Source organism: Leptosomus discolor, chromosome 3 (assembly GCF_034619465.1).
Source record: "Leptosomus discolor isolate bLepDis1 chromosome 3, bLepDis1.hap2, whole genome shotgun sequence".
NCBI lineage: Eukaryota > Metazoa > Chordata > Aves > Leptosomiformes > Leptosomidae > Leptosomus > Leptosomus discolor.
In genome coordinates, this window is record NC_141393.1 from 8564825 (window position 1) to 8590835 (window position 26011).

At 40.7% G+C, this 26011-nt stretch overlaps 1 protein-coding gene across 1 annotated transcript in view; it reads right to left on the reverse strand.

Annotated features, from left to right (window-relative positions):
• Nucleotides 1-290: 290 nt before the first annotated feature.
• The window catches only part of ESR2 (estrogen receptor 2), a 31472-nt gene continuing 5751 nt past the window's right edge, over nucleotides 291-26011 (reverse strand). The window contains exons 2-8 of the mRNA XM_086463173.1: nucleotides 24656-24831; nucleotides 21744-21860; nucleotides 11990-12289; nucleotides 6855-6993; nucleotides 4381-4514; nucleotides 2552-2726; nucleotides 291-480 (exon numbers count right to left, since the gene is read on the reverse strand). Coding sequence (XP_086319299.1) covers nucleotides 291-480; nucleotides 2552-2726; nucleotides 4381-4514; nucleotides 6855-6993; nucleotides 11990-12289; nucleotides 21744-21860; nucleotides 24656-24831 — 1231 coding nt within the window. The remainder of the gene's footprint in view (nucleotides 481-2551; nucleotides 2727-4380; nucleotides 4515-6854; nucleotides 6994-11989; nucleotides 12290-21743; nucleotides 21861-24655; nucleotides 24832-26011) is intronic.

Sequence of the window (26011 nt, forward strand, 5' to 3'; positions counted from 1 at the left end):
TCGGTTCACCCGCCTCTAAAAAAGGAGAGGCAGTAATTCCCTGTCTCGCAGTACTGTTCTGAGGCTTCATTTCATAAGGTGCTTTTGAAGAGTCTCAGAAAAGGCACTATAAAAGTGCAGCTATTATCATGTCAGAAACACAGAGGTGTGTGTCCCACAAGCCTTTCCCGAGATAACGCGTGTGCAAATCTAGAAGCGATGAGGACTCGCACCAGGTCACGTGTCAGCAGTCCCATCACAGTTTTCTCCTGTAGCTTTGAACAAACTTCACATTTCCAGGTTTGACAGAATTACTGGGCTGCCCCGTTTCGCAGACTGTCTCCAGTCTCCATTTGTTCTAACGGGCCAAATTCGGGATGTGTGACCGGGGACTTCCTTTGCCCTCGGAGCGTGTGCGCGTTCAACATCTCCAGCAGCAAGTCATACACGGGGACCACGTTTTTACACTTCATGCTGAGGAGATGCTCCATTCCCTTGTTACTGTGAAGGAGAGCAGAAAATAAGTCAGCCATCTGGGTCCGACAATGCAGAGAAGGAAAACACGCTCATGGCTTCAAGAGAGTCCTTTTTTATTAGGAGTTAAGAGGATTTAACTGCTGCAGTCCCTGAGATCACTTACCACTATCAACAGTAACAACATCCCAATGCTTTAAATCTGAGTGGTTTACTATTTAGAGAACCGGGATTTATTTCACACCACACAAACTGACTTCAGAAAATAATGCAGATGTACCGACCCTATTGAAATCAAAGAGAAAACCTCTCTGATGCTCTAAATGTGAGAGACACACACGCTGCAACTTTATACAAAAGGGGAATATGTGTCACTATCTACCTAGGTAGATAGTCGTTATCGCTAGACTATCCGCCTCTCCTGCTTGGTTCAGTAAGAAGACCAAACCACCCTGGCTAACTTCAAGCAGTTTGTTTCCTCTCTGCATGTCCAGGGTCAGATCTGGCAGATGGCTACAGGCTTTAATTTTTATGTTATGAGTAAAATACGCTGACACCTTGTTAGCTTGAACGCTCTGTGGCTGCATCACGATTTGGACTAACAGGAGACGGTTATTGCCATTGCAGTTGCACGTATGCATACTTGAGGTGCACTCCAGGTTTTGGGGTTGAAATCTAAGTGCTCCTGCTCAACACCAAATTTATCACAGTGGAAACAGCAGCAGCCAGCCAGCACATAGCTGACCTGGTGGAGTGGATTGTGAGGGGGACAATGCTTCCAGAAAAATGAGGTTCTGCTACAATTCAAGAGCTATAAATATGTTAATGGCAAAGAAGAAATTTTAGCCCCCCCTCCTACACCCAGCCCTTGAGAGTCCTGCATCATTCAGTAATCAAGGCTGAGAGCATCAATTATTTCCAGAACAAAGTATAATTGACTGACCAGTGCTAAGCAACATAAAGGAGACAGGTCACAAGAAGTAGCCTCCAGACTTCAGCTGACGCAGGCACAGCATAAAAACTCTTGTTTTAATAAGAAAATACAAACATTTCACAAAGATTCACAATATTTATTCACGCCACGCCAGACCGAGAGCTCCTGGGATGCCGTGATGCAGCATCGCGCCAAGTGGTCAGTCGGGTTCAGCTCTGGCTGCTGCTGTAGCTTCTGCAGGGCCAGCTCTCGAAGTCACCCCCAGTTCACAAACTGGCTGTGAAAAGCTGCCTTTCGGCACAGTCAGGTCCCTGCTGCTGCCACCCGCTCTCCCAGGAAGCTTGTTGCAAAGGTTGCTGCTCTCCTCCAGCGCCCCTACACACAGGCGAATATGCCCATCTCTCTTTTGCATACTCCAGCCTGGACCCAGGACCATTTTCCCTGGACACACAGTCCCAAGCCAGGACATAAGACAGCTTTGTGAATAGCTGCCCTCTGGGTCATACTTTAAAATGACCAACAGCCTGAAAATTAAAGCATCTGTTTGTAGGGCTCTGGGTTTGAGTCTGCTGTGCTGCAAGCAAAGACGAGCAGCTCCAGGAGGCCAAGAACTGGCAGGGAGCAGAGGAGCTGCTTCCCATGGAGGAGGCAGGAGTGTGGCGTTGCTGTAGCACGAGTCACTCGGCAAAAATGCTGTGGTTTTGAATAAAAGATCTAATAGTTGCTCCCAGGACACACAACAAATTTGGCCTGGGGCAAACATGGCACCCAAAGTACACTTTGCTCCACCAAAGCCCACATTGCAGATCCGTTTTGAAAGAGACTTATTTTGGACAGAGGAGTTTTGGTAGCTTGGTGGGGTTTTTTTTGAAAGGCTGAATTTGTGTTATTATTGTTAAACATTTCAGGCAGATAATAAACGCACAATTCAATGTAGTACAATTAAGACAGCTTTTTAATAGCAACACAACATTTTTGAGTGCCAGCAAGCACTTGAGTATATTGCCTATTTAGTTGTGCTAGGAAGGAAAGCCTTACAATGAACAGAGATGAAAAGCAGTACCAGGATTCCCTCAGGAGCACTCCAGAGTTCAAGCCTTGCTTTGTTGCTGTAATAAACAAACCCTAACACCTTACACATTACACACATTCTGTAAAATTTACCTTGCGTGTCTGACGTGAGAGAGGAGCATCAACAAATTGGCCAGACGAGTTGTCTGCTGCTGCGAGGGGATTCCACTCTTTGCAATAACCCACACCAAAGCATCTGTGACTACATTAAGCAGGTGATGCAGTTTCCTGTTGCTTTCAGGTTCTTCTGCTGACAGGGGAAACATGCCTAACCAGAGAAGAGAAAGAAATACTCCCTGCTTATGAGGAAGAAAAAAAGCTATGACTGCAGGGGTTTTTCTGATGTCATATTTCAACAGGATTAGAGAAGATACATTTCCCTGCCTCAAGACTGTACAAACGATGCTCCATGTGCCACACCAGGCTTCGACTTACATTCCTGTGTCAAAATTTGTTGGCCACATCATTCACAAACTCCATAATTCTCCCAAATCCTCCCAGGACAACATGTTGAACCTAGACCCTTCAGTCCAGAGAATGCACGTGCTCTCTGTTCTCCAGTTGTTCTTTTTTTTTCCCTTTGAATCATTCTGTACCTTGTAGTTTAGTAACCATTATGAATGATACTTGCTCTAATTCCTTCTTGCTGAAAAAAAATTTTTTGGTCTGAGTGTATCCTAGGGAGGGAGGAGAACATGGTAAGAGACGCTGCTCAAAGACTCAGCCTGTCTCGGTCTCCCTACAGCTCACTGAGGGTGCCATAATACAGCACTTGCCTACAGTAAGAAACCTTAGAAGTCAGCAAAAGCAAAAAAAAGGAGGTTGGGGGTATGGAGAGAGAAAAGAAGAAATCACCATTAGGAAGGTCTGGAAACACATAATAACATTATTGATAGAGCAGAAGAGACCTGGGCAAAAAAAAAAAAATCCTCCCACAAATATTTAATGGACGGACAGAGCTCCAGAACACCTTGAAAATTAGGAGTAAAAGATTAACTTTGACAAGAAAGGAGAGCAGGGAGAAACGAATGGAGAGATTTTTTTTGAGAGGTAAGGCTTTGAAGAAAATATGGCTGATGGACATGGGTTTTTGTTGGGTTTTTTGGTTGTTTGGCTGTTACGGGGTTTTTTAAAGAAAAGAAGAACAGCTTTTGTTGTCTGTTGAAATAAGGGTATCCATCTCTCAACAAGTGGGACAACAGCTGGACTATTTCCCTTCAGAACTGGGCTGAGAATTATGCAGCAGCTCCTTCCTGAAAACAGTAGATGTAAGTAGTTAGCTGTTATTTTGAAGATGGATTTTTTTGGCAACATTAATTACAAAATGTTCTGGGGAATAAAATTATTTTACTGCAGACTATCCTAAACTAGCAAACATACGGCTCTATTTGCCTTGTGTAAAAGGCTGCAAAGCAAAGCTCCTATCCTGAAATTCATCTTGCAGAACTGTTGAGTACTTTCAATCATTTCTACCAATTATTTGCCATTAAGTAATAGGAACATTTAAGCCAAATTAATCATCACTCAGTCGAGTAACTAGTTTTACTAGAATTAAGAATTAAAGACAGGTTTGTAGAGCTGTAGAGCGACTTTACACATGACCAGGCTCCACAGAGATAGGAACTTTTTGAGAAGGACATACCCACAGCGTGGGCCATAAGCCCCACCTTGTGAGAAGCTTTCAGCCTTTGGGTCTTTCCTGCAGTTCTTACAACAGGGTACAGACCCTAAATCCAGGAAATGATACAGCTCAGATGTTTCTTGAGCAAAAATCCTTGCAATCTGAAAGTTAGAAGTCTTTCCTTCTCTTTCAATGGCTTTATCACATTTGATATTTCTGTCTTTTTGAGAGGCTGATTTCCCAGCCACCCTCAAAATAAAAAGTACGATTTGGCGAGTGTCAGAGTCAACCGCATACTCACTGGAATTGAGGAGGATCATTGCCTTGACACACAGATACTCCTTGTGCTGCAGTTTCAGCTCTCGGAACCTCGAGGTCATGGCCAGGAGCATATCAAAGATCTCCAAAATTCCCTCTACGCATTTCCCTTCGTCCCTATGGAAACACATTTTAAAAGTTATCGAAAAAGTAGAATTAAGGAACTCTGACTCAGCCAGATAAAAATCAAAGCACAAAGGAAGCTGCAAAAGGCCTGTCCATCTCATCTTTGGGAGAATTCAAAAGGTTCTGTCATGAAATCTAAATTGAAAATTACGCTGGTGTGAAAGGTCAGCACCGCTAAGAAGCTGATTTTCTCTTTAAAGTGCATGCAGGATTGACCGCAGGTAAGTATGACCATATTTCTGTAGGAGGCTTTAACCTCACAGCCAGTGTAATTCTGGATAATCAGTTTGAAACTCTGCAGTGCAGGGCACTGTACCACCTTGAATCATTTTCCAGATTTGTTTCATAAGGTGTTAATACCACAAGTGGTGACATTACTATTTGTACCTGACAAAAGCCTCAGGACCTGGTGAATAAGAAAGACCCCCTAAAATAAGTTTATTGGAATAATAGGACATTTTTTAAAAATAAAACATCTCCTCCCATCCCCCAGCACCTTTTTTTTCTTTGAAGGTGTTTAAATGTAAATAGATTTTGGGGTTTTTTGGTGGTTTTGTGATTTGGTTATTTTTATGTTTGCAAGTGTTTACTGAATCCAACTTTCTCCATTTTGGCTATTAGAAATGGTCCCATGTTCTCATCTGAAAAAAACTCAAACAACCCTAAGCCATTCTAATGGGTTTAAAACTAAGCAACAGCAAATTTCAAACCACTGAAGTGACTGCTCCAGTTTTTTGGTTAGGTTGTTTTTTTTTTTTACATGTACTGGACTAAAAAAGCAATTAAGCTCTACAAGACAGGATTCAAAGGGATGCTTCTTGTACTATCTGTAATATGAGGGTTTTTTTTTTCTCTATATTGTCTTAAGACAAGGCAGACTTAGGCACAGCAGTGCAGAAGAATTAAAGAACTTTACTAGATCCCAAGAGGAAGGTGCTGAGCCTTCAGGCTGCGAGGCAGGCACAGGCAAATAACACTAACCAGGTGCAGCAAGGAGTGCCTGCAGAAAGGCAGCTGCCTGAATGTTGTCCAGTTTCTCCCTGTTCCTCATAGCAAAGGAGAATTTTAAGCTTTGGAGAAGGACAGGCAGCTGCCAGTTTCACAACAAAGACACGAGCGTCAGAGAAGTACTTGTCTACAAAGAAATGTAAGAAATGTAGCTGAAGTTCAGCTAAGATAAAAACAATCAACTTACAGACCAGTTTCATATACACTTGTCTTAAAAAAAAAAAAATTACAGCATGCCCAGATGCTTGCTAGCTCCCACTCTGCTGTGTCTTGTGGAGATGAAAGAATGCATCAAATAAGCTCACTCTATTCAGCACATATTAGCTCCCGAGGAACTAAATGTGTCATACATTTTCAGCAATTTCTTATCATTGCATTGAACAACACAGTGTGCCCTTGCATTGAATTTTATATGAGCAAATAAAAATTTATTTCATAACTTTTCTAAATTAAATTTATTTCTCTTGCTAACCCATTTTGCTTTCTGTATCTACGATGATGATTATTATTGAGCTCAAGCCACAGAACCGGTACAGAACTGAATTTCCCCAGGTTGAAAAGGTGAAGAGACATTTCAAACCTATCCAAGAGCATAGATTTTTTTTTCCCATGCCTTTTTACCAATGTGAGGGCCAGGTGAAATCCTTCCAAGGTCCTGTAGAAAAATACCCTTATTAATCTGTATTTTTCCCTGCTGGTACACGATGTTATGGAGAAATCATTTTTTAATCTTGCAAACACTCTGCTTTAGCTTGAAAAAATACTTTCAGTATTAAAAAGCAAGTTAGGTTGTTTTTTTTTTTTTAAATCCCTTTTGACTAGTGCTGTGATCTTTGCTATTATACCTGTTTATGAAGTCTGCACTAGAAGCAGGAAGAAAAACAGGTAGACGAGCTACTTCTTAAATTAAAATATGGCCTGGCACGATGTCTGCTTTTTTTGAGGGGTAGGGGGACAAAATCTATCAGCTGAAAAAAATTGATTGACAGTGTAGTGCAGGGTGTTGATGTGTTCACAGTTTCAGTATCTAGAGACCTGGACCAAAAGGAACAAAACCAACAGAAGATGTGAAAAATACAGAGAAACTTCACATTGTCATGTACTACAGGAATTAAGGAACTGGCAAGTTCAACAATACTGTTTATGCGTAGCATTCCTTAAGCCCCTGTAAGGATGTGGAACCTCAAGAAATTATTGTTACAAATACAAGTAAAGGCTATGGTTAGATTACTATCTCCCATACTTAATTCTCTTCCTCTTACCGTTCATCCCACCTCCAAACATGCAAATACGAAATGTTCTCAAGAAGTTTATTTCTCTTACCTGTCTAGTACAAGGTCTGGTGCAAAAATTAGTTTCCCAGGATGGTCGATTGATCTCCACATCAAACCAACCATTAAAACTTCCATCCAGCAGCTCTCCAAGAGTCTTACTTGGTCATAGAGGCTGAGATCAATGAAGCCTAGCATAAAATAAATCAATCTGCTTATTGTGCTGTTTTGGTTGAGAAGACTGAGTATACAAGAAACAAAAAGAAACAGAAGGAATTACGGGTTGTGAAGAAAGCCAGAAAAGGGAGCACTGACATCAGAAGGACCACGCAGCCATCTCAAATAGGAACATAAACTTCTGTTATTATCATTGTCAAATCTTCCACAAAACATTTGAAATAAAGCAGAGTGATGTTCAAGTGCAATTATTCGCATACAGCTGGTGAAACTCAAGTGACTGCAGGGGATCTGACTTATGCTTGGCCACCTCTTTAGATGACGGTCCCACAGCCTCCTGAGAGGCACCAGGGAACCACTCGGGAAACTCACATTTGTCAGACATCACTGCATTGCACTGCAGAGGACTCCTAAGAAAATAATCTGTTCTTTCCCCAGAACACATATGGTTGTTGCTTGCAGGCTTTTTTTTAATCTCATAAAACAAGCATGTTTCTGGGTTTGTTGGGTAACTGTGAAAGCACCCACATCTTGGTGCCTCTGTGTTATCATCCCTTTTGTAAACAACAAGTGTGGACCCCATCCCATTCCTTTCTTGCTCCTTCCTTCACCAAAAATGCAATAAACCAGATTAAAAAAAAAAAAAAGACAGGGTATTTGGTGAAGGTAGTAGTGTCTCCAGCTCCTACATACACAGCATCCCAGAAGCAAGAACAGAATTAGTGCAATTGTGCATAAACCCATTCCAGCATTTAGTTCTCTTCAGAACTTCTAGCGAGGCGTCAGATGGCACTCACAGCCAGAAGGGCGAGACAGCCATTGCCCTCCTTTTCCCTTCCCCTGCAAAAAAGACTGCAGAAAAAAAGACACATAGAACCCAAATAAAGAGAAACAGAATTTACACCCCAAACCTAAGGACCAGAGGTGTAAATTATAAAAATGCAAGTGGGAAAGCAGACTGCTTTGTCAAGGGGTAAACCACAGATACAACGACGGCCAGCTCAGTGGTTAAAACCAAGATCAGGCCACAATTTTCAAGGCAGAGCTGCTTTAGATAGGTCTCTTAGCAAAGGTGCTTCATTTTCAGACAAGCTGGTATCTATGACTCTGCATAGAGAAAAATCAGCCTGGCCATGGGGGACAGGCTTCCCGTAGTTCTTGCCAGTTATCTGAGGTCTTAAAATACACACAGTACGTTTGCGCTGTCAAACAATCTGCTGTCAGTAATTTATACAAATGCTCCATGTAATTTAATCTTATTAAACTACTAGGCAGACTGGAAGACAGTCGGTGACAGCCCCGGGTTGACACAAACCAGGTAATGCACACTCTTATCATTGCTAAAAGTGCCGCCTTTCAAAATCCATAGCCTTGCTCCTTATTTTGTAAGAGGGTAAACAGGAGCCTATTGAGTGGCACCTTCCCTCCTGGATTTTGCTGTCACAGAATTTACTACAGAATGCACAGCCAACAACAGATTATCTGCCAGACACATACTCATAATTTTAAAAGTGCTTTTAGGAAAATAATCATGGATATGTGAACAGTATAAACTGACAGTGGCAGTTCCCCAGGAAACAACAGCCCAAAGATATTTCAGAAGTTTATTTAAATAAACATTTACACAGGCGTGTGCTGATTTCTCTAACATAAACAAGTTCTTGGGTTCAAAAACTATCTCAGCTGAGAGAAATGTCAGACCAAGTCCCAGTGTTCAACCTACAGATACTTAAAGATCCAGATTTATCCTGGATGTCACCTGCCACACTCACATTGTCAGCACCAGCAGTATGAGCTATGATCATTGAGCACAGCTGTTAGAACAACTGCACCTTTCCTTTTCCTAACAATCTTATGCTTTAAAGATAGAGGACCACATGGCTTCCTCCAGCACAGCTTCTATTGCAGTGTCCGAAGTCCCACTCCATTTGCTGCACAGGACATTAAACTACTTACCTTTCTTTGGATGTAGTACATGTCCTTTAAATCATGTGCTCTATACCAAATCATTTAATATAAATTATTAAGACAGACAAGAAGAACCTTGTGCTGGATGTGTACTAACAAGCAAAAGACACACTGCTCTGGCTGGCAACACACTAGGTTGCATAATGAATCCAAATATCAATATTATGACAACATCCTATCGATTAGCAATACAGGTTCAGCTATGAACCACGTTCAACTCTCTTAGACTAGGTCAGCAAAGTAAAAGGCAATTATAGAAGCTATGTTCTGCTGTCTGACAACTTAGAATTAAAATACTTGGAATTCAGAAGGAAAAATTCCAGATGTCAGCTTCTATTTTACTGAGCAACAACAAAAACACAGTCCATTAAGCTGGAAGTACAGCCAAAAATACAGCCGCAGAGTAAAACTCATAACAAAAGAAGGTCATTAAATATTAATTTTTTTTTTTAAATTACCTTTCCCATTTAGGCAAAAAGTTGCTGTTAATATCAGCATTTGTAAGGAAAAATAAAAATATTTTCTTTTACTTTCAGTGAATGACAAAATAATATCCAATAAGTGGCCTTGTTATCCAGCTACACAACAGCAAATACTCAGCTTTACAGAAAGTAAAATTACTATTCATCGGGACACTAGTCAAGAAATCTGCTTTTTTTTTTTTCTTAGACCTTACCTCCAGGAAGCAGAGTATGGATCTAGACGATTAACTTCAGGCAAGAATTTTTGCAAACTGAAATTCTTTGTCCTAAGCTTTAGTCGTCACAGGTATTTTAATGGGGAAAAATAAACAAATCCACATTCAAGTAAATGCTCTAACTACCATGTAATATGGCAAGATTACTTACAATTAGGTACGTGTTAAACATCACATCTATTTTTGGTATTGTTAAAATGACATTTACTTCTGTTCTACGTAACAGGAGTGATCAGAAAAGACCAAACATACACAATAAACTGTCAACATTCCCAGGAACTGTTTTGAAGGGGTTTGACTGCTTCAACGGGTTTTCTTCATACAGTTCTCTTATTGCCAAGAAAAAGTTTTTATTTCTGACAGCTGTTGAAAATCGGTTTGGAAACCAATCTTTAAAAAAAATCAAAAAATTAATCTCAACTGGCTGAGGTTTTGGGTTTGTCGTGTGGTTTTTTTTTTAAAAAAAAAGCTGACATAGTTGAAACAGAAATTAAGAACAATCAGAAAATGGAAAAGGCTGTTGCAGGGGGGGGTGGTGGGGTGGTTCTCATTCAAATATTGCTTAAAATGAAGTAATTTTCTAGGACTTTCTCTGATTTTCCTTCACAATTAATTTCCTACCAGATTAACATTCTATAGAATCCTCTGAAATGGTATCTTTTAATCAAGTTTTTCTCATCAGACAAGAAATTACAGCAATAGGTACCACTTAACCCTTTACAGTTACTTACTTTACAGTTATTTTCAGAATTTCTTAAATCAGGAAAAATAAGGATAAAGGCTTCGGGCTTTCAGTTTAAAACATTCCACATTAACAGCAAAACCACTATCACTTTGCAAATGGTTAAGAGTGGTTTAAGATGCTCATGCTGTGGAGGCATCTCCTCTCCAGCAGCTCAGCAGCCGACCTGGAATTTGCACGCCCTAAAACCATCACACCTCAACCCTCCAACACAGTGGCTGAGCCGTGGAGACTGTACTCTGCAGCTAGGAGATGTGGTCCTGCAGCTGGAGCTGGCAGCACCTTCAGCTACTCCACCTAGGTCTGAAACAGGATACGCTCCCCTTATTCTAAATTCTTAGTTTAAGGATTACATAAAATATTCTCCACCAAGCTTGTTTCCTGTACTGCACACACCCTCAGTTTATTCCTAGGCGTGAGGGTTACTGTCATGCCTTCCTGCGTGCGCATTCAAGCAGCAGCAAGTGGTGTTCACAGTGCACAAGCGTGACCAGAGCAGGGCACGCACCAGCACGCTCTGGTTGTCTTCAGCACAAAAGCCAAGAGAGGAGCCAAGAGTGTGAGCTGGCTCCTCAGTCCAGATGGACTTGGGGTTAGGACCGCCAGACGCACTGAAAAATATCCTAGCCATGCAACACAAACACAGCCGTAGGGATCACTTCTAGCAGAGCGCTACGTCTGAAGGTAAAGATTAGCCCCGTGCTGCTACACGCCTATCAACTGTTCAGTGCTTCTTTCAGCTCGCTATTACTGGTTGGCCACCTTAGCTCTCACTAAAGGGACACAGTCTGCGGTTTAGTCTACGCTAGCCAGCAAGTTTCTCTGCGCAACTTTGCCAACTATCATCTCTGTGTGCTGGCTGCTTTTATTCTGGTTTTTATTCTTTATTGTGACTGTTTGAATTGTGGGCGCTTCACGGAGTAGGAATTGCAAATGCTCACCGCTTCTAGATTGTAGGAAATGAAACGGTACACTGCCACGATGCTGCGGTCGCGTTCGAGACATTCAAGGCAGTAACGCATGTAGTTGTACTTCAGTGCATGTCCTTTGTGTTGCCAGCAACCAAAAGCATCCTTATTGATTTTTGTTTTGAAGGAGAGAGCACGATAATTCTGAGATCGATACTATGCGCCACTGATGCTCTTGTGTAGCAGCTATGTCAAATAGAGCAATCGCAGACACTCAGTGCTTGGACACACTTCAAGTTTCATCAACCATATTAAAAACCTTCTATCGGGATTCAAGGAAAGAATTTGGTTTTAAATTCTTTTTTATAGCAATCTAGTTAATACTACTTGTAATGAACCTTCTAAATCAGATTAATCAGGTATTTAGAGTTGATGAGGTAGAAATGACATGCAACACCAACTATACCTTTTAGGAAAATGAACAAGTATTTGACTAACAACAGATAGCAAATTATGGTCTAGGTCGTTGTCTAAATCAAAATACATCCAGGTGAATTACTGAGCGCCATAAATTGTCCATTACTTTATAGGATAAAAAGCTTAAGGCTTTCATAGCACACATTTACTGTAGAGAATGATACAGCGAAGGCAAAAGCATTGACCAAAATAAACAAAAACAAGCTTGAAATTCTTACCAGGAATTTTCTTGGCCCAACCAATCATGTGAACCAGCTCTTTGTCTGCCAGTTTTGTCAGGGACATCATCATGGAGGCCTCCGTGAAGGGTTTGCTGGGACGACTCACCAACACATTGGGAGGCTCCGCTTCAAGTAGCGTTAAAACAAACTGTTCCGGACTGACTGTGCTGAGCAGGATCTCTTTTACACGGGTTGCTGTCTCATTGTATTTCCTAGCTTTGCCAATGCAGTGCACCTGATCTTCTGAATTACGGTGACGACGCAGGATCCGGTAGCCGCAACGTTCTCTTCTTGAGCCTGACACGAGAGGCACAGGATTGCACTGAAGCATTTTTCTCTCAGTGTTGCATTATGTAAATCCAAATGTTTGGGGAGAAAGGGGAAAACCGTTTAATACTGGATGTTTTAATATTGAACATCAAGTTTCAGAATTTCTAGAACATTGGCTTAACTTTTTTTCCACTTAATTCAGCTGAGACGTTCGTTTATTCTACTAAGCAAAAAATGTTAAAAAATGTTTATTTTTGAACCTCAGTTAACTCGCTTTAGAAGACCATGGGAAAATTCCCATTGACATCAAAAAGAGATAAAGCATCTTTTTAAATGCAAATAAAGATAGTTGTTTGTAAATTCTGTTTTTAAATTCTGTTTTAGATGTAAACTAGAGCAAGAAAATACTTCTGGAAGTCTGGGCCATGACACAGAGTAAATACCTCAGGCAGAAGCACAGCTGGCCTCACTGCTGGCTGGGTGTTCAGCTAGGGACTTACTGAGGTTCAGCTCATTTTCTCCCTACATCCTGTCAAGCCAGCAGGAGTTTCCCCAAAGCAAATTCAGGTATCGACAACTAGAAGGCGCAGGTCCCCTGCTTGGAGTTCTGCACGCAGAATGCTATTTCTGTGGCAGACAAGTCCTTTAAATTCCTGGACTTAATTTGTTGTTCATTTTGACAACACCAAACATTCTCCAGTTCTCAGTCAATGCAGCTGGTGGGATCACTGTTATCTATTCTTGCACAGTTGCCATGGAAAGACTCTAAAAGCATCTCCAAAAGCATAGCATGGGGATTTGCTAATCAGCCATGGCTTCTACTTCCCTCAACCCTTCAGCATATTCTATAACAAAGGCTATGTTTACTGATTTACAAATAATCCTTGGCAGTATCTAATGCGCAAGATTGTACCATATTAAAAATCAGGATTTCTAAAAATATTAAGTTACTGAAGAGACCCTTAGAGTGGAATCCTCCAGTACTTAACATTTCTAATATCACAGGTAAATTGTCCTCTAAATCTTTCAAAAGTTAATTTTTTGTGCCGATCAGCAACGCTTTTACGGACATACGATACTCAAAGGTCGAATTTTCACAGATATGAAAATGTCTGTGCTAACATAAATCTATACCAGACCAACTTTTATTGCATACATAGAGACCATGGAGTCTTAAAGCATAAGTTGTCACATTTAGTCTCAATCCCACAACAAATTTGACAAAATCATCCTTTCTGCTACTACCTTGACATTACTGTGTTTATGAAGACTTTTTTGGATGTTGCCTAAAGACTTCTTGCCCTGGTCACAGACTCTGGTTCTTCTTCATCATGGCATGTGATTAAATGCTTCATAAAGTTCATGAAGACAAAGAAGCAAAGGAGTGATGAAGATGGAGGAATCCCAAGAACCAAATCAGTGACAAGTACACTGACTAGGCTACTCTCAGGGCTATCGGAGGAGAATGATCAGCCTGTGGTCTGGGCATGACACCCAGCAGATAAGTCAACAGGAAAGGCTTTTCAGTTCCCCTGGAGGGACGAGGCATTCCAAGCCACCTGCTAGAAAGACTAGAGGATCTAGGTGTCAGCTACAAGTAGGGTGAAGGTTTGGACCAGCTGTCAGAGACCTGTTGGGGGGGTGTGAGGGTGTGTGCGTGCCCGAGCGCACAAGAGAGTATGTGCACAGGGTACCTGGAAGAACAGAGGATCCAGGGGCCAGCTACTGCATAACATTGACTTTCTAAAGCAAATTACTGGAGGGATCTGCAGCACAAGTGTGTTTCTGTGACCATCTGTGGGGGAAAAGGGCTGAGTACCAGCAACTGAGCTGAGGCTGCAGACAAGAGGCCACCAGCTGGGGAGACAGGGGGATCCGCAGGCCAACTATTTGACAGGCTGTCTAAACCCAGCTACTGGAAGGATCCATATTGCGTAACTGCTTATATTTTCCACTACTTGCATTCACTTGAGTGCTGCATTTTCTGTCTATGCTGATCTGTGTGGCTGACTGTGGATACAGGTGTGTATATGCCTAATAACAATACATGCTCAGACTTCCTTCTGGACCTGGAGACATGACAATGTGGCAGTTTTCCTTGTCAGGCTACTGGATTCAGCAATTCCTACCATTCTTATCCAGATCAGAGTTATATACACTATGAATTGTCTAAATTCCAACCAGGCAATGCAATTCTGGTCCTGTGTTTCAGTTGCCAAAGAGGTCCAAACATAAGCCAAATTAAAAATAAAGGCAGTGGGGGCACAAAAAAAATAATTTCAGATGCTGTTGACAAGGCTTTGTCTTGCTAAATAAGATGTTGGGTGAATGCAGACTCTCAGTGGTGGAGGTTCCTCAGGAGGTGGCTTTTCAGATAATAGTCCTGTCTTGTCTTCAGCAGCTATTAAAAACCACTCAAGTCAAACTGTGAGAAGGCTGAGATGCAAAGGCCAGTCGGGTACAACCCGAAGGCACTGAAAAGACTGAATAAAGACTAACAAAGTCCGCCAGGACTTCAAGCATGTGGAACTTTCAACTGCACATTGCTATCATCCTCACTTGCTGCCTGTTCAGTAAACCACCTCAGATGTAAAAGTGAACAGGATAACCATTAAAGAAGTTCTCAATATTGGAGAACACCCTCTACCTGGAAAACCCGAGAGACTGGAGAAGACAAATAGGCAAAGCTGGTTCAACGAACAGTCCTCAGGCATGGAGGAATCCAAGTGGAACAAGGCATTTGGAACTAGAAGCATTGTCAGCTGGAAGTCTGCCTTAAAGTCTGCACCATTTGGGGCAAGGATGGTTTTGTATCCTTAAAAGGAATATGGGTAGGTTGAAATAAGTTGGGTAGTGACAGGACGTTTGCAGAAAGGATTTAGATTGAAGGAAGACAATCAATGATTTGCACAACCAAATGCTTAACCAAAGGACATCTAGCTAGAAGTTGCCAGAGCAGCTGGACAGCAGTTAGGGAAAGATAACGTACCATCAGAGACAATGAGAGCTTGAGACATTATCTTACAGTAGATTCGTGAAATCAGACTTGATGATGATACCCCCAAAAAAGGTAACCTGCAGAACTACACAAGTCACAGAGCAATTTCGTCAACCATCTGTCTGGGCAAATCCTTTTCTTCCTGAGAGAGTCAAAGGACAGCAAGGCATAGACTAAATTCTACAAGACACTTGGATGATGTAGTGAACTCTGTGCTAAGCCTCATTTTGGACTAATGCACAAAGGTCAAGAGGAAAATCCTAAAGTGCTTTGTCAGCTTCAAAAACCATTAGAATGGCACAGTAGGCTGTAGACTGCTCTGAAGTCATGTCATGCACAGAAAGTATGTAAATATTTTTCCATCAGGGAAGACAAAGAGGAAAGGTCGACAGTGAGCTAAGCAACTGGAACAAAAGTACAACTCGAGACAGATGAGGAAATGCCTAGGTATCAGGGTGCTCTATCTACTGAGAGATCCATGGCTCTGATTTCCGTATGAATGTCCACGGTAGAGATAGTAACCACCAGGAGAGACCTGAACTAAAGCAAGAAGCAACACCGCACACTGTTTCCACTATTTAGAAAGCTGAAGCACATTGAAAGTTGGCATGTTGAAGGACAGAACAAGAAAAACAGCACAGAGGGACTAAAAGCCATAGGGAGATGCACAGCAGAGGAGAAATTTTCTCAGGCTATCAAAAAATACCAACTGTTCCAGACACACAGAGATGTCTCCGGTACCTGGTGGAGCTGTGAGGCCCCCCAAAAGAAGACAGATGAACAGGAGTTTTTTAATTAAACACATGGAAAAGTTGTTCAGTTAGGGACCATATCTAAAATGATAAATTCAGAAAAACTACCGGTTTAAGAGGGAGCTGGGGAGAGGAGGAGATGCCTGATGACACGGAGGAAGAAATTCCAGCAGTTTGGACACACCTGCCAGAAGAAACATGTGATCAAGCAAGCACTTGCAACCAGCTCATTGGCGCTAGTTCAGTTCCTGGCACTGAAGTGAACCAAGTGTGCTCTTGTGGGACTCCACATCCTCTGATCAGATGCCCTCAGCTCTGTCATACTGTCATCCAGACTCCTCTGTGGCACAGAAAATATCAGGCCTTTGGTGCAGAGACCCGAGTTATCCTTTCCAATCCACTGTTGTAAAGATTTTTAAACAACATTTTGTAGCCTATCCAAAATATAAACACACAGGTAAGCGACCAGGTACTTTAATGAAGTCCAACATCCTCTTCTAATTGATACAATCTTCTACAATTTTCTCCCGCCTAGCTGCACTCCAGGCTCCATCTTAAAATAATTCAGTCAGGTTGTGATACTTATTGACAGTATTAAAGGTCTCAATACTTGTGGAGGCTTGTTACTGGGAAATAGTAAGCTGCTTTAAGTTACTTTAGGTTATTTAACTAAATCAAGTTTCATATATAACCAGTACTTATTAAAACCATAAAAACAGTTTCTATAATCACAGCTCTAGTGCAGAAAGACAAACTAGGAGTGTTATGACATTTCTGCATAAAAAAAGACCTTTTACTAAAAAAAAAAAAAAAAAAAAGTTGGTGATGAAGGAAAAGTGGGAAAAAAAAACCCACCAAGCAGACTAGATTCTGAATTATTGTTTGTGTCTTTTAATCATCATGTATTGCCAAAGCAGATGAAGGCTGATTCACTGAGCAGTGTGCGTAAAACACAGCTCGTCAGTAATTAAAAGAGATACCATTTATTTCCACATAAAAGTTTATTCTACTTGTATAGAAAAATAAAAAAATAGTGCAATGTAAGATTACACAACTAAGAAAACAAATTTAAGCTTGCTAGCCAATTGACACATCAGAAAGTGGCAGCCTTTCCAATTAAAACAACATTTCAACATCGTAAAGGAACTTCTGTGCTTTATATTCAAATTCAAAGTTTAGGCTGGTCTGAGAAATTTTACCTGTACATCCATTAGCGTCCAACGGGCATGTATAAGTGCTTATAAAACTATATATTAGAAATAATTATAGGCCAGCTTAATGTTTGGCTTAACTAGACACAGAGTTGTTGATCAGTCTGTGTGAAGGCACAGCAATAAAATACTCACAGCTCCCCGGATTAGGGACTATTTCCAGCTTTACCACAAACTTTCTAACTAATAGCTAATAGCCATTCATATAAAGGTAATTCAGGCAATTGGAGAAGTGCACAAGATGATCAAATCCCTCATTCTTCCTACAGCACTCCTCTTATTTAGAGCTATTCTTTGCACCAGAAAATAGCCGTATTCAGCTGAGAATCCTGGACTAAGGGCAAGACCTTGAGCTACAGCAGCACGGACCACATGGGTAAATGAACACAAGAATATAAGAAATAACCTGCATTGAATAAAAAAGTCATTAAAATGAGCCTGTTGTTCACTCTTCCACGAACAAGCCACAACAGGTATTATTGGCAATGAAATATACCATTTTTAAAGCAATTCCTGCTTTACAAATTCTTTGAAAAGTGCCTCTGCTGTCTGGTATGGTGAGCAGTTGCATGGCATGTGGCTCTTCATGTTGATTTTGGTCCCTGGCAACTGCTTATGTGACTAACCAGTTCAGCAGCAACTGCCATTTCTACCACTGAATGTATTATAATCAGTTTTTGTAAGTGTTTGAGCTTAAAACTCACTCAAGTATACATTAGTAAATCATTATCTCTCCAGTCACCTTTGAAAGCAAATGCAAATGTTCTGGTGAGTACGCCCTTATTCACAGAGCAGACCTATTGACAAAGAAGCTGTCATCTGCCATACACACATGAGAACACTAGCTGAAATTACAGCAATTTCTGTAACGGGTAAAAAACAATTAATACACCTGATGTCCAGAGAATGCCATGAAACATTTGTTCCCTACTTACTTTCTGTGTAAATTACAGTATTTCAAAGTGCAATCCAGAACCTGCAGACAGCAGCCATGCACAGGAGGAAAAAAGAGCCAAATCCTGAACCCTATCAGCCCACAGAGAAGTCTGGTTTTCTTTCTGCAAACTTGTCGAATGATGCCAGTATTCAAGGGCAGTATCTCCCCATCAGTTTTTAGTGCGACTTCTCAGCCTCCTCATTTGGGGCAGGGAGGGGGCAGAAAGGAGCTTTATTATTTGGAAGATTTTCAACACATTCAGAACTGGCACATGGGGAAAAAGCAGGCTGGGAGGGCAAATAAAGCGGTAAGTTTGGTCCAACAGGGAAACTGAAAACCCCTTATGGAATAAGGTCTATCTGAGCCTCAGGAAGCGAAAAAGAAAAGCATGAGCATAGCTGCCCCCAGAGTGGCTGTAGCCAACTGATGAAGCAACTTCGCTCTTCTCTACTGCCTTTGGCAAACAGCCCAGTCCATTCCAGCTCCCCAGGTAAACACCAGAAAGCTTCAAAAGAAGATCAGTTTTATCCCAATTTGTTTTATTCGAGTTTGCTGGGCAGAGTTTACTGCAGTATTTCTGTTTTTCTTTGCTGCTGGTGACAGTGCTTTGCAATTATTCTTCTACCATTGCTACTAGTCTTAGTGCCAAAATTTAGCAGTAGCTTCCTTGATCAAAACAGTAGGCAACACAGACTTCCTACAGATAACTTTGTAGATGCAGTGTGTAAGACCCTCATTGTGCTTTTGGCAATGATGGTATATTTTGTAAGAAAATCCATTATCACCTTAATACAAAGCACCACCAAGCTAGCCTCCACTGAAATACTTGCAGCTTGTTGGGTTGACTTCTCGACGTTCATGAATGCGATGACATCCAAGAGAATTTCAGACCAGGAAACTCCAAAGTAACACTTTCCTACTGCCTCCTGCTGTCTCAAAGACAGCATGTACTGCCTAATCGCATTTACTCATAGAAATGTGTGCTATATATACACACACAGACATAGACGTGTATTTTTTCTCAAGGTGTCTATTGATAAGATACAGAACGAGGATTTAAAGATTTGATACAAACAGTGCAGAGCTTTCATAAACTACAAAGTGGTAATTAAGGTTCTTTTATCACTTCTGCTGGACAAGTCTCCACCGAGCAAAAATGCACTTAAACCATTCTATCCTATCCAGGGTTTTAGCAGATGTGAACCAATGCATTCACTAAGTGACCTACGAAAGGAGCAGAGATGGGGAAAAACCTTCATTAAAAACAAAATGTACTCCTTTATGGCTTTCTACAATAAAAAACTGGTATTAAAGCATGGGTCTAACAAGAAAGAATTTGAAAGATAATCACTCTTGTCTGCAGGAAATGGCATTTACATCTCATGCAAGAAATAGTCTTAAAATCTGTCTGGTCTAAATGTCTGTCACCATGTGTCAACGCATCAGCATTACTCACAGGTGCCAGTTAACTGATCAGGCAACTCAGAGAATTCTGAGTAATTTTTATATTCCTTTTTCTGAACTTAAATTGTTAAGACTCTCAAATTAAATTCTCAAGAGTCTCAAATTTCAATGCTACTATTTAAAAACCTAATTTTTTAAAAATACCATTCTTGCTATTTTCCTGTCATAGTTTCAAAGTGTTAGTTTTGCTCTGGCACAGTCATTAATTTCCTATAAACATTCATTATTGTAGAAAAATATGTTTATGAATATGTGACAAGATTAAAAAGAACACAGGCTAAGACATAAGTACATATTATTATTTATTACTTGTAATACCATAGCGCCTATGAGGTCTAATCACAAACCAGGACTTCCTGAACAATTAGAATAAAAGGATTAATTTAAGGAAAGCATTGTGGAGGACCACCTTATAATATCACACTGGAATCAATCTTTACAAAAACTCTCCAACTCCAGAACTGGGGCTTGATAGAAACCCCTCTTGGAAAAATGTTGAGTCATAGAATTCTTAGTCATAAAGATGAACAAGAGCCAGTCACACCATCCAGAAAGTAAGGTTTTGAAAGGAGCCTCAATTCTAAGTGTAAGGCTTTCCTTTCTGGAGGCCAGACAGCAAAGGTAGCTAAGACCGTACTAATGAAAAACACCAATAAAGTTGAGATGCATCGTCAGTGCAGAAGATGACAGGAGCTTCATATGGAAAGAACCAGTTGTCTTGAGCGACAGAAACTAATTTTACTTCAGGAGTACAAAAGTAATACAAGGAATAATTGAAATTGTAGCTCTAAGCTGGGAGTTATCAGCTAGAATTGAGCAGGGAGGCTGCAATCATAACAGCTCATACAATGATTATGAACTGCCAGTGTGATGCAACCACGAAAAAGGCAAATAGGATCCTGGGATGAGAAATGAAATGAGACGCATGCCTGCAAATCACAGAGGACCAAGCGCAGTAACCTTCTCTTTTCCACTCCAGTATTCCTATGTGATGTTTTCCCAGCCTATTTCTATCATGTACATTGGGGAATCTGTAAGAAATAACAACAAACCTTGACTGTGAAAGTACCTTAGAAGTTGAAGTATCTTTCAAGTTATTTTCATCTTAAAAGTAACCTTTAAAATATCATCTATAAATGTACAACTACACTTGAAGTCACATCACTGTAGGAATAAGAGAAAAGGCTGGATAATTCTGAGTGGTGCAGTGACAGTGGTTGTTCACTGCTTCTTTTGACGGAAGAGCTGCAGGACACCATATGACAACAGCCTGTTCAAAAAAAGAACAGCCCATCCACAATGGTTGGACCTGATGATCTTAAAGGTCTTTTCCAACCAAAATGATTCTATGATTCTCCTCGCTGCCCCACCGAAGCCCCACAAAAAAGCCTGGCAATCAGAGAGCTGGCTCTTCACATGACAGGCGGTCAAGCTGCTATGGGATGTTGTAGATGCTAAGACTTTACAGGATTAAAAAGAGGGACAACGGAAAAGTTGCCATTCTATTAATACAGTAAGACCTATTAAACACAAGACAACTCTTCTAGACCAGAAGTCCTCAAGTGCTACTTTTTGCAAGCTGAGGGTTGTCAGCAGTAGTTTCACTTAGATGCTAGTCTCATTCTCCAGAGGCATTCACTCTTGCCACTGTTGGATGCAGGGTGCTGGGTGAAATAACCACTGCTTTGACGTGGCACTGCTCTTCTTGCACTACATCCAACCAGCAGAGCACGGTACAGGCTCACTTACCCCATATTAGAAGGGATTGCAGTTTGGTTTGAGGCTCAGGCAGCAGCAGGTCTTGGGTTCCCATTCTGCAGAACACAGCATGCAAGTAAACTGCCTTCACAGAGCTCTGCAGAGGTACTATGGTTTCCATGTGCTTAACCTACACCTTATTCCTTCCCACAGGTTTTCTTCTGAAAATGAAAAGTCTTCTTCTGCTTTAAGAACTGGTACATTCCTTCCTATAAAACCAGCTTAAACCTTGCTCTAATTGCCTGTTGTGCCTTGGTAGGATTTAAAAAAAAAAAAAAGGAAAAAAAAACTATAGGGAATTGACTGAAGGGGAAAAAAAAAAAAAAAGCCAGCAAAACGCAAGCAAACATGCATAACTCACCACATTTCATCATTCCCACTTCATAACATTTCCGCAGCCGGCATGCCTGGCAGCTCTTGCGCCTGTTTTTGTCTATCGTGCATTGATTGGTAGCTGGGCAGATGTAATCGTTATGTCCTGCAGCAAAGTAACAAGAGGAAATTTAACGTCTCCAACAGTCTCCCTTAGTCATTTACCAAATCAGGACCTTCTTGATTTTAAACACCTCAACTTTTTCATATGCATATATCTAATCCCCATTAATTTAACTGATGGGAAAATGCATATTTATTCTATATTGAAAACATCAACCTGTGGCCTCAAACACTAACCAGACAACATAGACCAGCTTTTAGCCATGGCTGTTAGATAACCAAGCCTCTTCTAACACCAACTCATGTTTGAAAACAGGACATATGCTGTTGTGGAAATTTGCTCCCAACCTCCAACTTCTTACTGTCTATTGGGACTCTACAGATGGCAGATAGTAGGGGTTTTTTCCTCAGCAGAGTGGAAAACAGCCACACATACAGCTTCAGTCCTGCAAAGATTTCAGTAAGCTACCGCTCTATTTACTGAACACTCTGACATGGTGACTTCCAGGAATGAAGAAGCCTTTGGAGGATTGACCCTGTACCAAAGTTAATACAAAAAAGCAGCCCAAGAGGGAAAGAAGACTAGCATCAAATAATGCATACTATATAGTACACAGAAAAGCACAAGCACAACTTTTAGATATTATGGACAAGTATTTCTCTTATTTTCATCAGTGTCCGCTACAGCCTCTTCTTTTCTCTTCTTCTACTCTCCCACCTCACCCCACCTCACCTCCACCCAAACCCCTTTACATTATTGTATTTCACTAATCAATAATCTGGTCCAAAGGTTTATTACTGTAAACTAGACTCGAGTAAGCTGTTGGTGTAAACACAGTCGAACCATCTCCTGCCAAATACTGGAAATCTCTCTTGCAGTAGTTACCAAAGGATGCAAAAAACATTCACTTATTTGCATTTCTTAATGTTTTTTCTCTCAGGTTGTTTCTTAAGTTATTTTTTTAAAACTTTAAGAATAGACCAGGCAAAGATACAGCTACTGGATTTTTTTTTTTGCTTGATGCAAGTCCAAGAGTTCATGTCCCCAAAAGTAATTATTTAACTGAACCATTGTGACTATTTCCTTGCAAAATTAAAATAATTTCAACCTTGAATTTTTGAACCGACAATTTTAAAAGGAAGAGATCAGGTTACAGTTTGTCCCATTTCCTACTGGCAGATATGGCTGAAAAACAAATTACTGTTTATCACTTCACACAACATGGGGGGAAAGGAGGAAGCTCTCCGTTGCGCTATAACCCAAGCACACAGGAGTATAAAGTGACTTAAAACTCCTGTGGCCTTGGGAAAATTTAGCTTGCAGGCAGATGTTCAGAGTTGTGGGATGAATACACTACACTACAAACTTGGACAAGCAGAGGAGACCACACACAGTTGCTCAGTCGTACCATCTGATTTTAATTAGACATTAGCCCAACATTCTGGTCTATGGTAGGCCCAGAAGTTTTTTATTTTTATAAGCAATATCCTTCATAACAACAGTTGCAACTGAGTGCTTGGTAGTGTTTTATGCCAAGAACTTACTTTCATTTATTTGAATTACAAACAAACGTTACCTGACAGGGTACATTAAGGTGTACAAAAGGCCACAATCGGTAACTTGTTCATGGCCAAAGCACACATGAGCAATATGGAGCAGGCAAGTAATTTTCCTGACAGAAAACACTTTGAGATCAAAATCAGTCTGCATTTGTGACAAACTGGAGACAAAGTTCTCTTCAATTATTTTAGAAATGAAAAGTACTTGCACCAGTTTGTAGAAATTGTTATTCACCCATGCAGAACTTGCACAATAATTGAAAAGGCAAACAAGTTTTGAATTAAATTTGATTCTAATGGTGACACCAACTCTGCTATACTGAGCCAAAAGAAAATATCTCAAGATTGCTAAAGGCTTTGTGTGCAGAAGAGGAAGGGAAATTACAGACAGAAAACCAATGGGGTTTTCTGTGTTAGTAACCGCATGCTGTATCCAACGTGCATGTAGTATCCAATGAGCATGTCATATCCAATGTCCATCCAAACAAGTTTCCACCAAGAGGCCCCAGATGAGGCTAAAGAATGTGATAATGTGCCAATGTGATAGCAATGAAGTGGTCCAAAGCTGCAATACGGTGCGTAAGTCACTGCCCCTAGGCTGTGGTAACAAGCTTGGAGACGTACATTTACTTCGTACTGCAGCCACTCAGCAAATTTGAACTAAATACCAAATATTTAAGAATTTGAACACTGAAGTGGAAATCTTGGATGGAGAGATCTGGCAGAGTAAGAAATACTGCAATGGAGGCTCTTGGGGGTGGAGGGCTGAGAAATAACAATAATCCGGTTTGTACCTAATACTTGCTACACATATTTTTATATCCTACATACTGTGTAGATACTATATGCTATGACTCAACAACTCCAGGCCATATACTCTTGTCAAGAATAGTTCCTGGCAAGCAAAGTCTCCAGGCAATTACCTACTCTATCTGTGTGTATTATAACAAATCCGCCACAATTACTATGTCTACTCTGGGATACAAACTGCAATCAGATTCACAGGTCTGCAGTGCCATCCCATCGATGCCTTTGCTGCAGGGCCTTCCCATGCTATGTATTCCACCTCTTTAAAGAAACCAATTGCTCACTTTGTAATGTTTCCAGATCTTGATAACATAAGAGCCAAAAGTAGCCAAATAATGTGTTGCTCTATTTTCAGCATGCAGCACCATACACGAGGATTTTAGGTCAACTCATTGCTAGGTCAGCCTCTGCAGCCCCTGATCATATGAAACAACTTACTTAAGTAAAGTTATCAAAAGCTGATTCTCCTACCTTGAATACTTCTTTTAAAGAATGCTTTGCAGCCTTCACATGACCAGACCCCATAGTGGTATCCCGAAGCATAGTCACTGCAGACTGCACAAAAGTGGGCATCCCTTTTTGAGCCAGGATTATTTGCAATTGGGCTTGTACAGTCATTGCCATTACTTTTCCTTTTTAATGTTTCTCTGATAGAAAAGAAAAACATCTGTTATAAAAGAGGAAAAAATTAATCTGCATTGCAAAGGGTTTCATTATTTTCCACAGTCTTCTATTCTTTCTATAAAGTCTTCTTATCACTGAACACAGGATAGTGTGAAACACTGTTAAGCCTTTCTCTGATAAGGTTACTTAATGCACACAGTCTGATGCTAAAGCTTTCAGTGTTGACAGACTATAAAGTTTTAAAACACTCAAAGGCAAAAAACTGGACTGCTGATGCATCATTCACATGAACTCTGGGAAAATCATATGGAATGCTGACAGATCTTGAAGAATTGCTGGAAATGTACAAGTCCAGGAATTTGTGAACCAAGTGGACTTTCCCTTTGGGAAGCTTCACATGGAAAGTGCAGATTGAGACAGCTTGGACTAACATGCTAAACACTGCCAGGAACAGAGCTGCAGTTGCTTTGCACTGTTAGCAAGGCAAAATTCTAGCTGGAACAATACACATCTAGTCTCAAGGATTTAATCCTTTAAATGAGGCTTTGTTCATTCAATGGGATGCTGGAGACAAATACCTTGAGATGTGAATCTCAGCCTACAAGATCAACCGACAATGTTAGCCAAAGTTTTCTGTTCAAGGTGTCGACCCATGTTGATCATGCTAATGCTAAATAAAAGGAAGTCTGAGTACAAGTAGAATGGAGAAACACAATTAATGGAATACTTTCATACATAAAAATAATTATTGCTCCATATAAATTAGTATGACATAGGCATTCCTGAAGTGTTGTAAGTAGTTCCATCTTACTGGAACTATTCTTAGCAGCTGGATTAATATTAGAACAGGATAAAAACATGAAATAACAGCCAATTCGTGATACCAAGATCCTGTAAACAAACACCAAGAGGAAAGGAACTTAGATTATCAGTAAAGTGGATTTTAGTTATAGGAAGCACATCCATTGTGTACTTTTTCCCTGGACCTCATTTTCCTGGTGATTTTACCATGTCTTATCTTCATGGTCAACACAGCTTCTAGACAGAGAGAAAATACTGTCATGTGCAAACTCTCAGCAGCAGTTTGACAAAAGGAAAGCTATATAGTCAACTCATAGGTGTAAACCTAAACACAGAGGCAGGAGTTAGAAACTGTAGAATTTTCGTCATCCCACCTTCCAGCAGGATTAGGGAGGAGAAGAA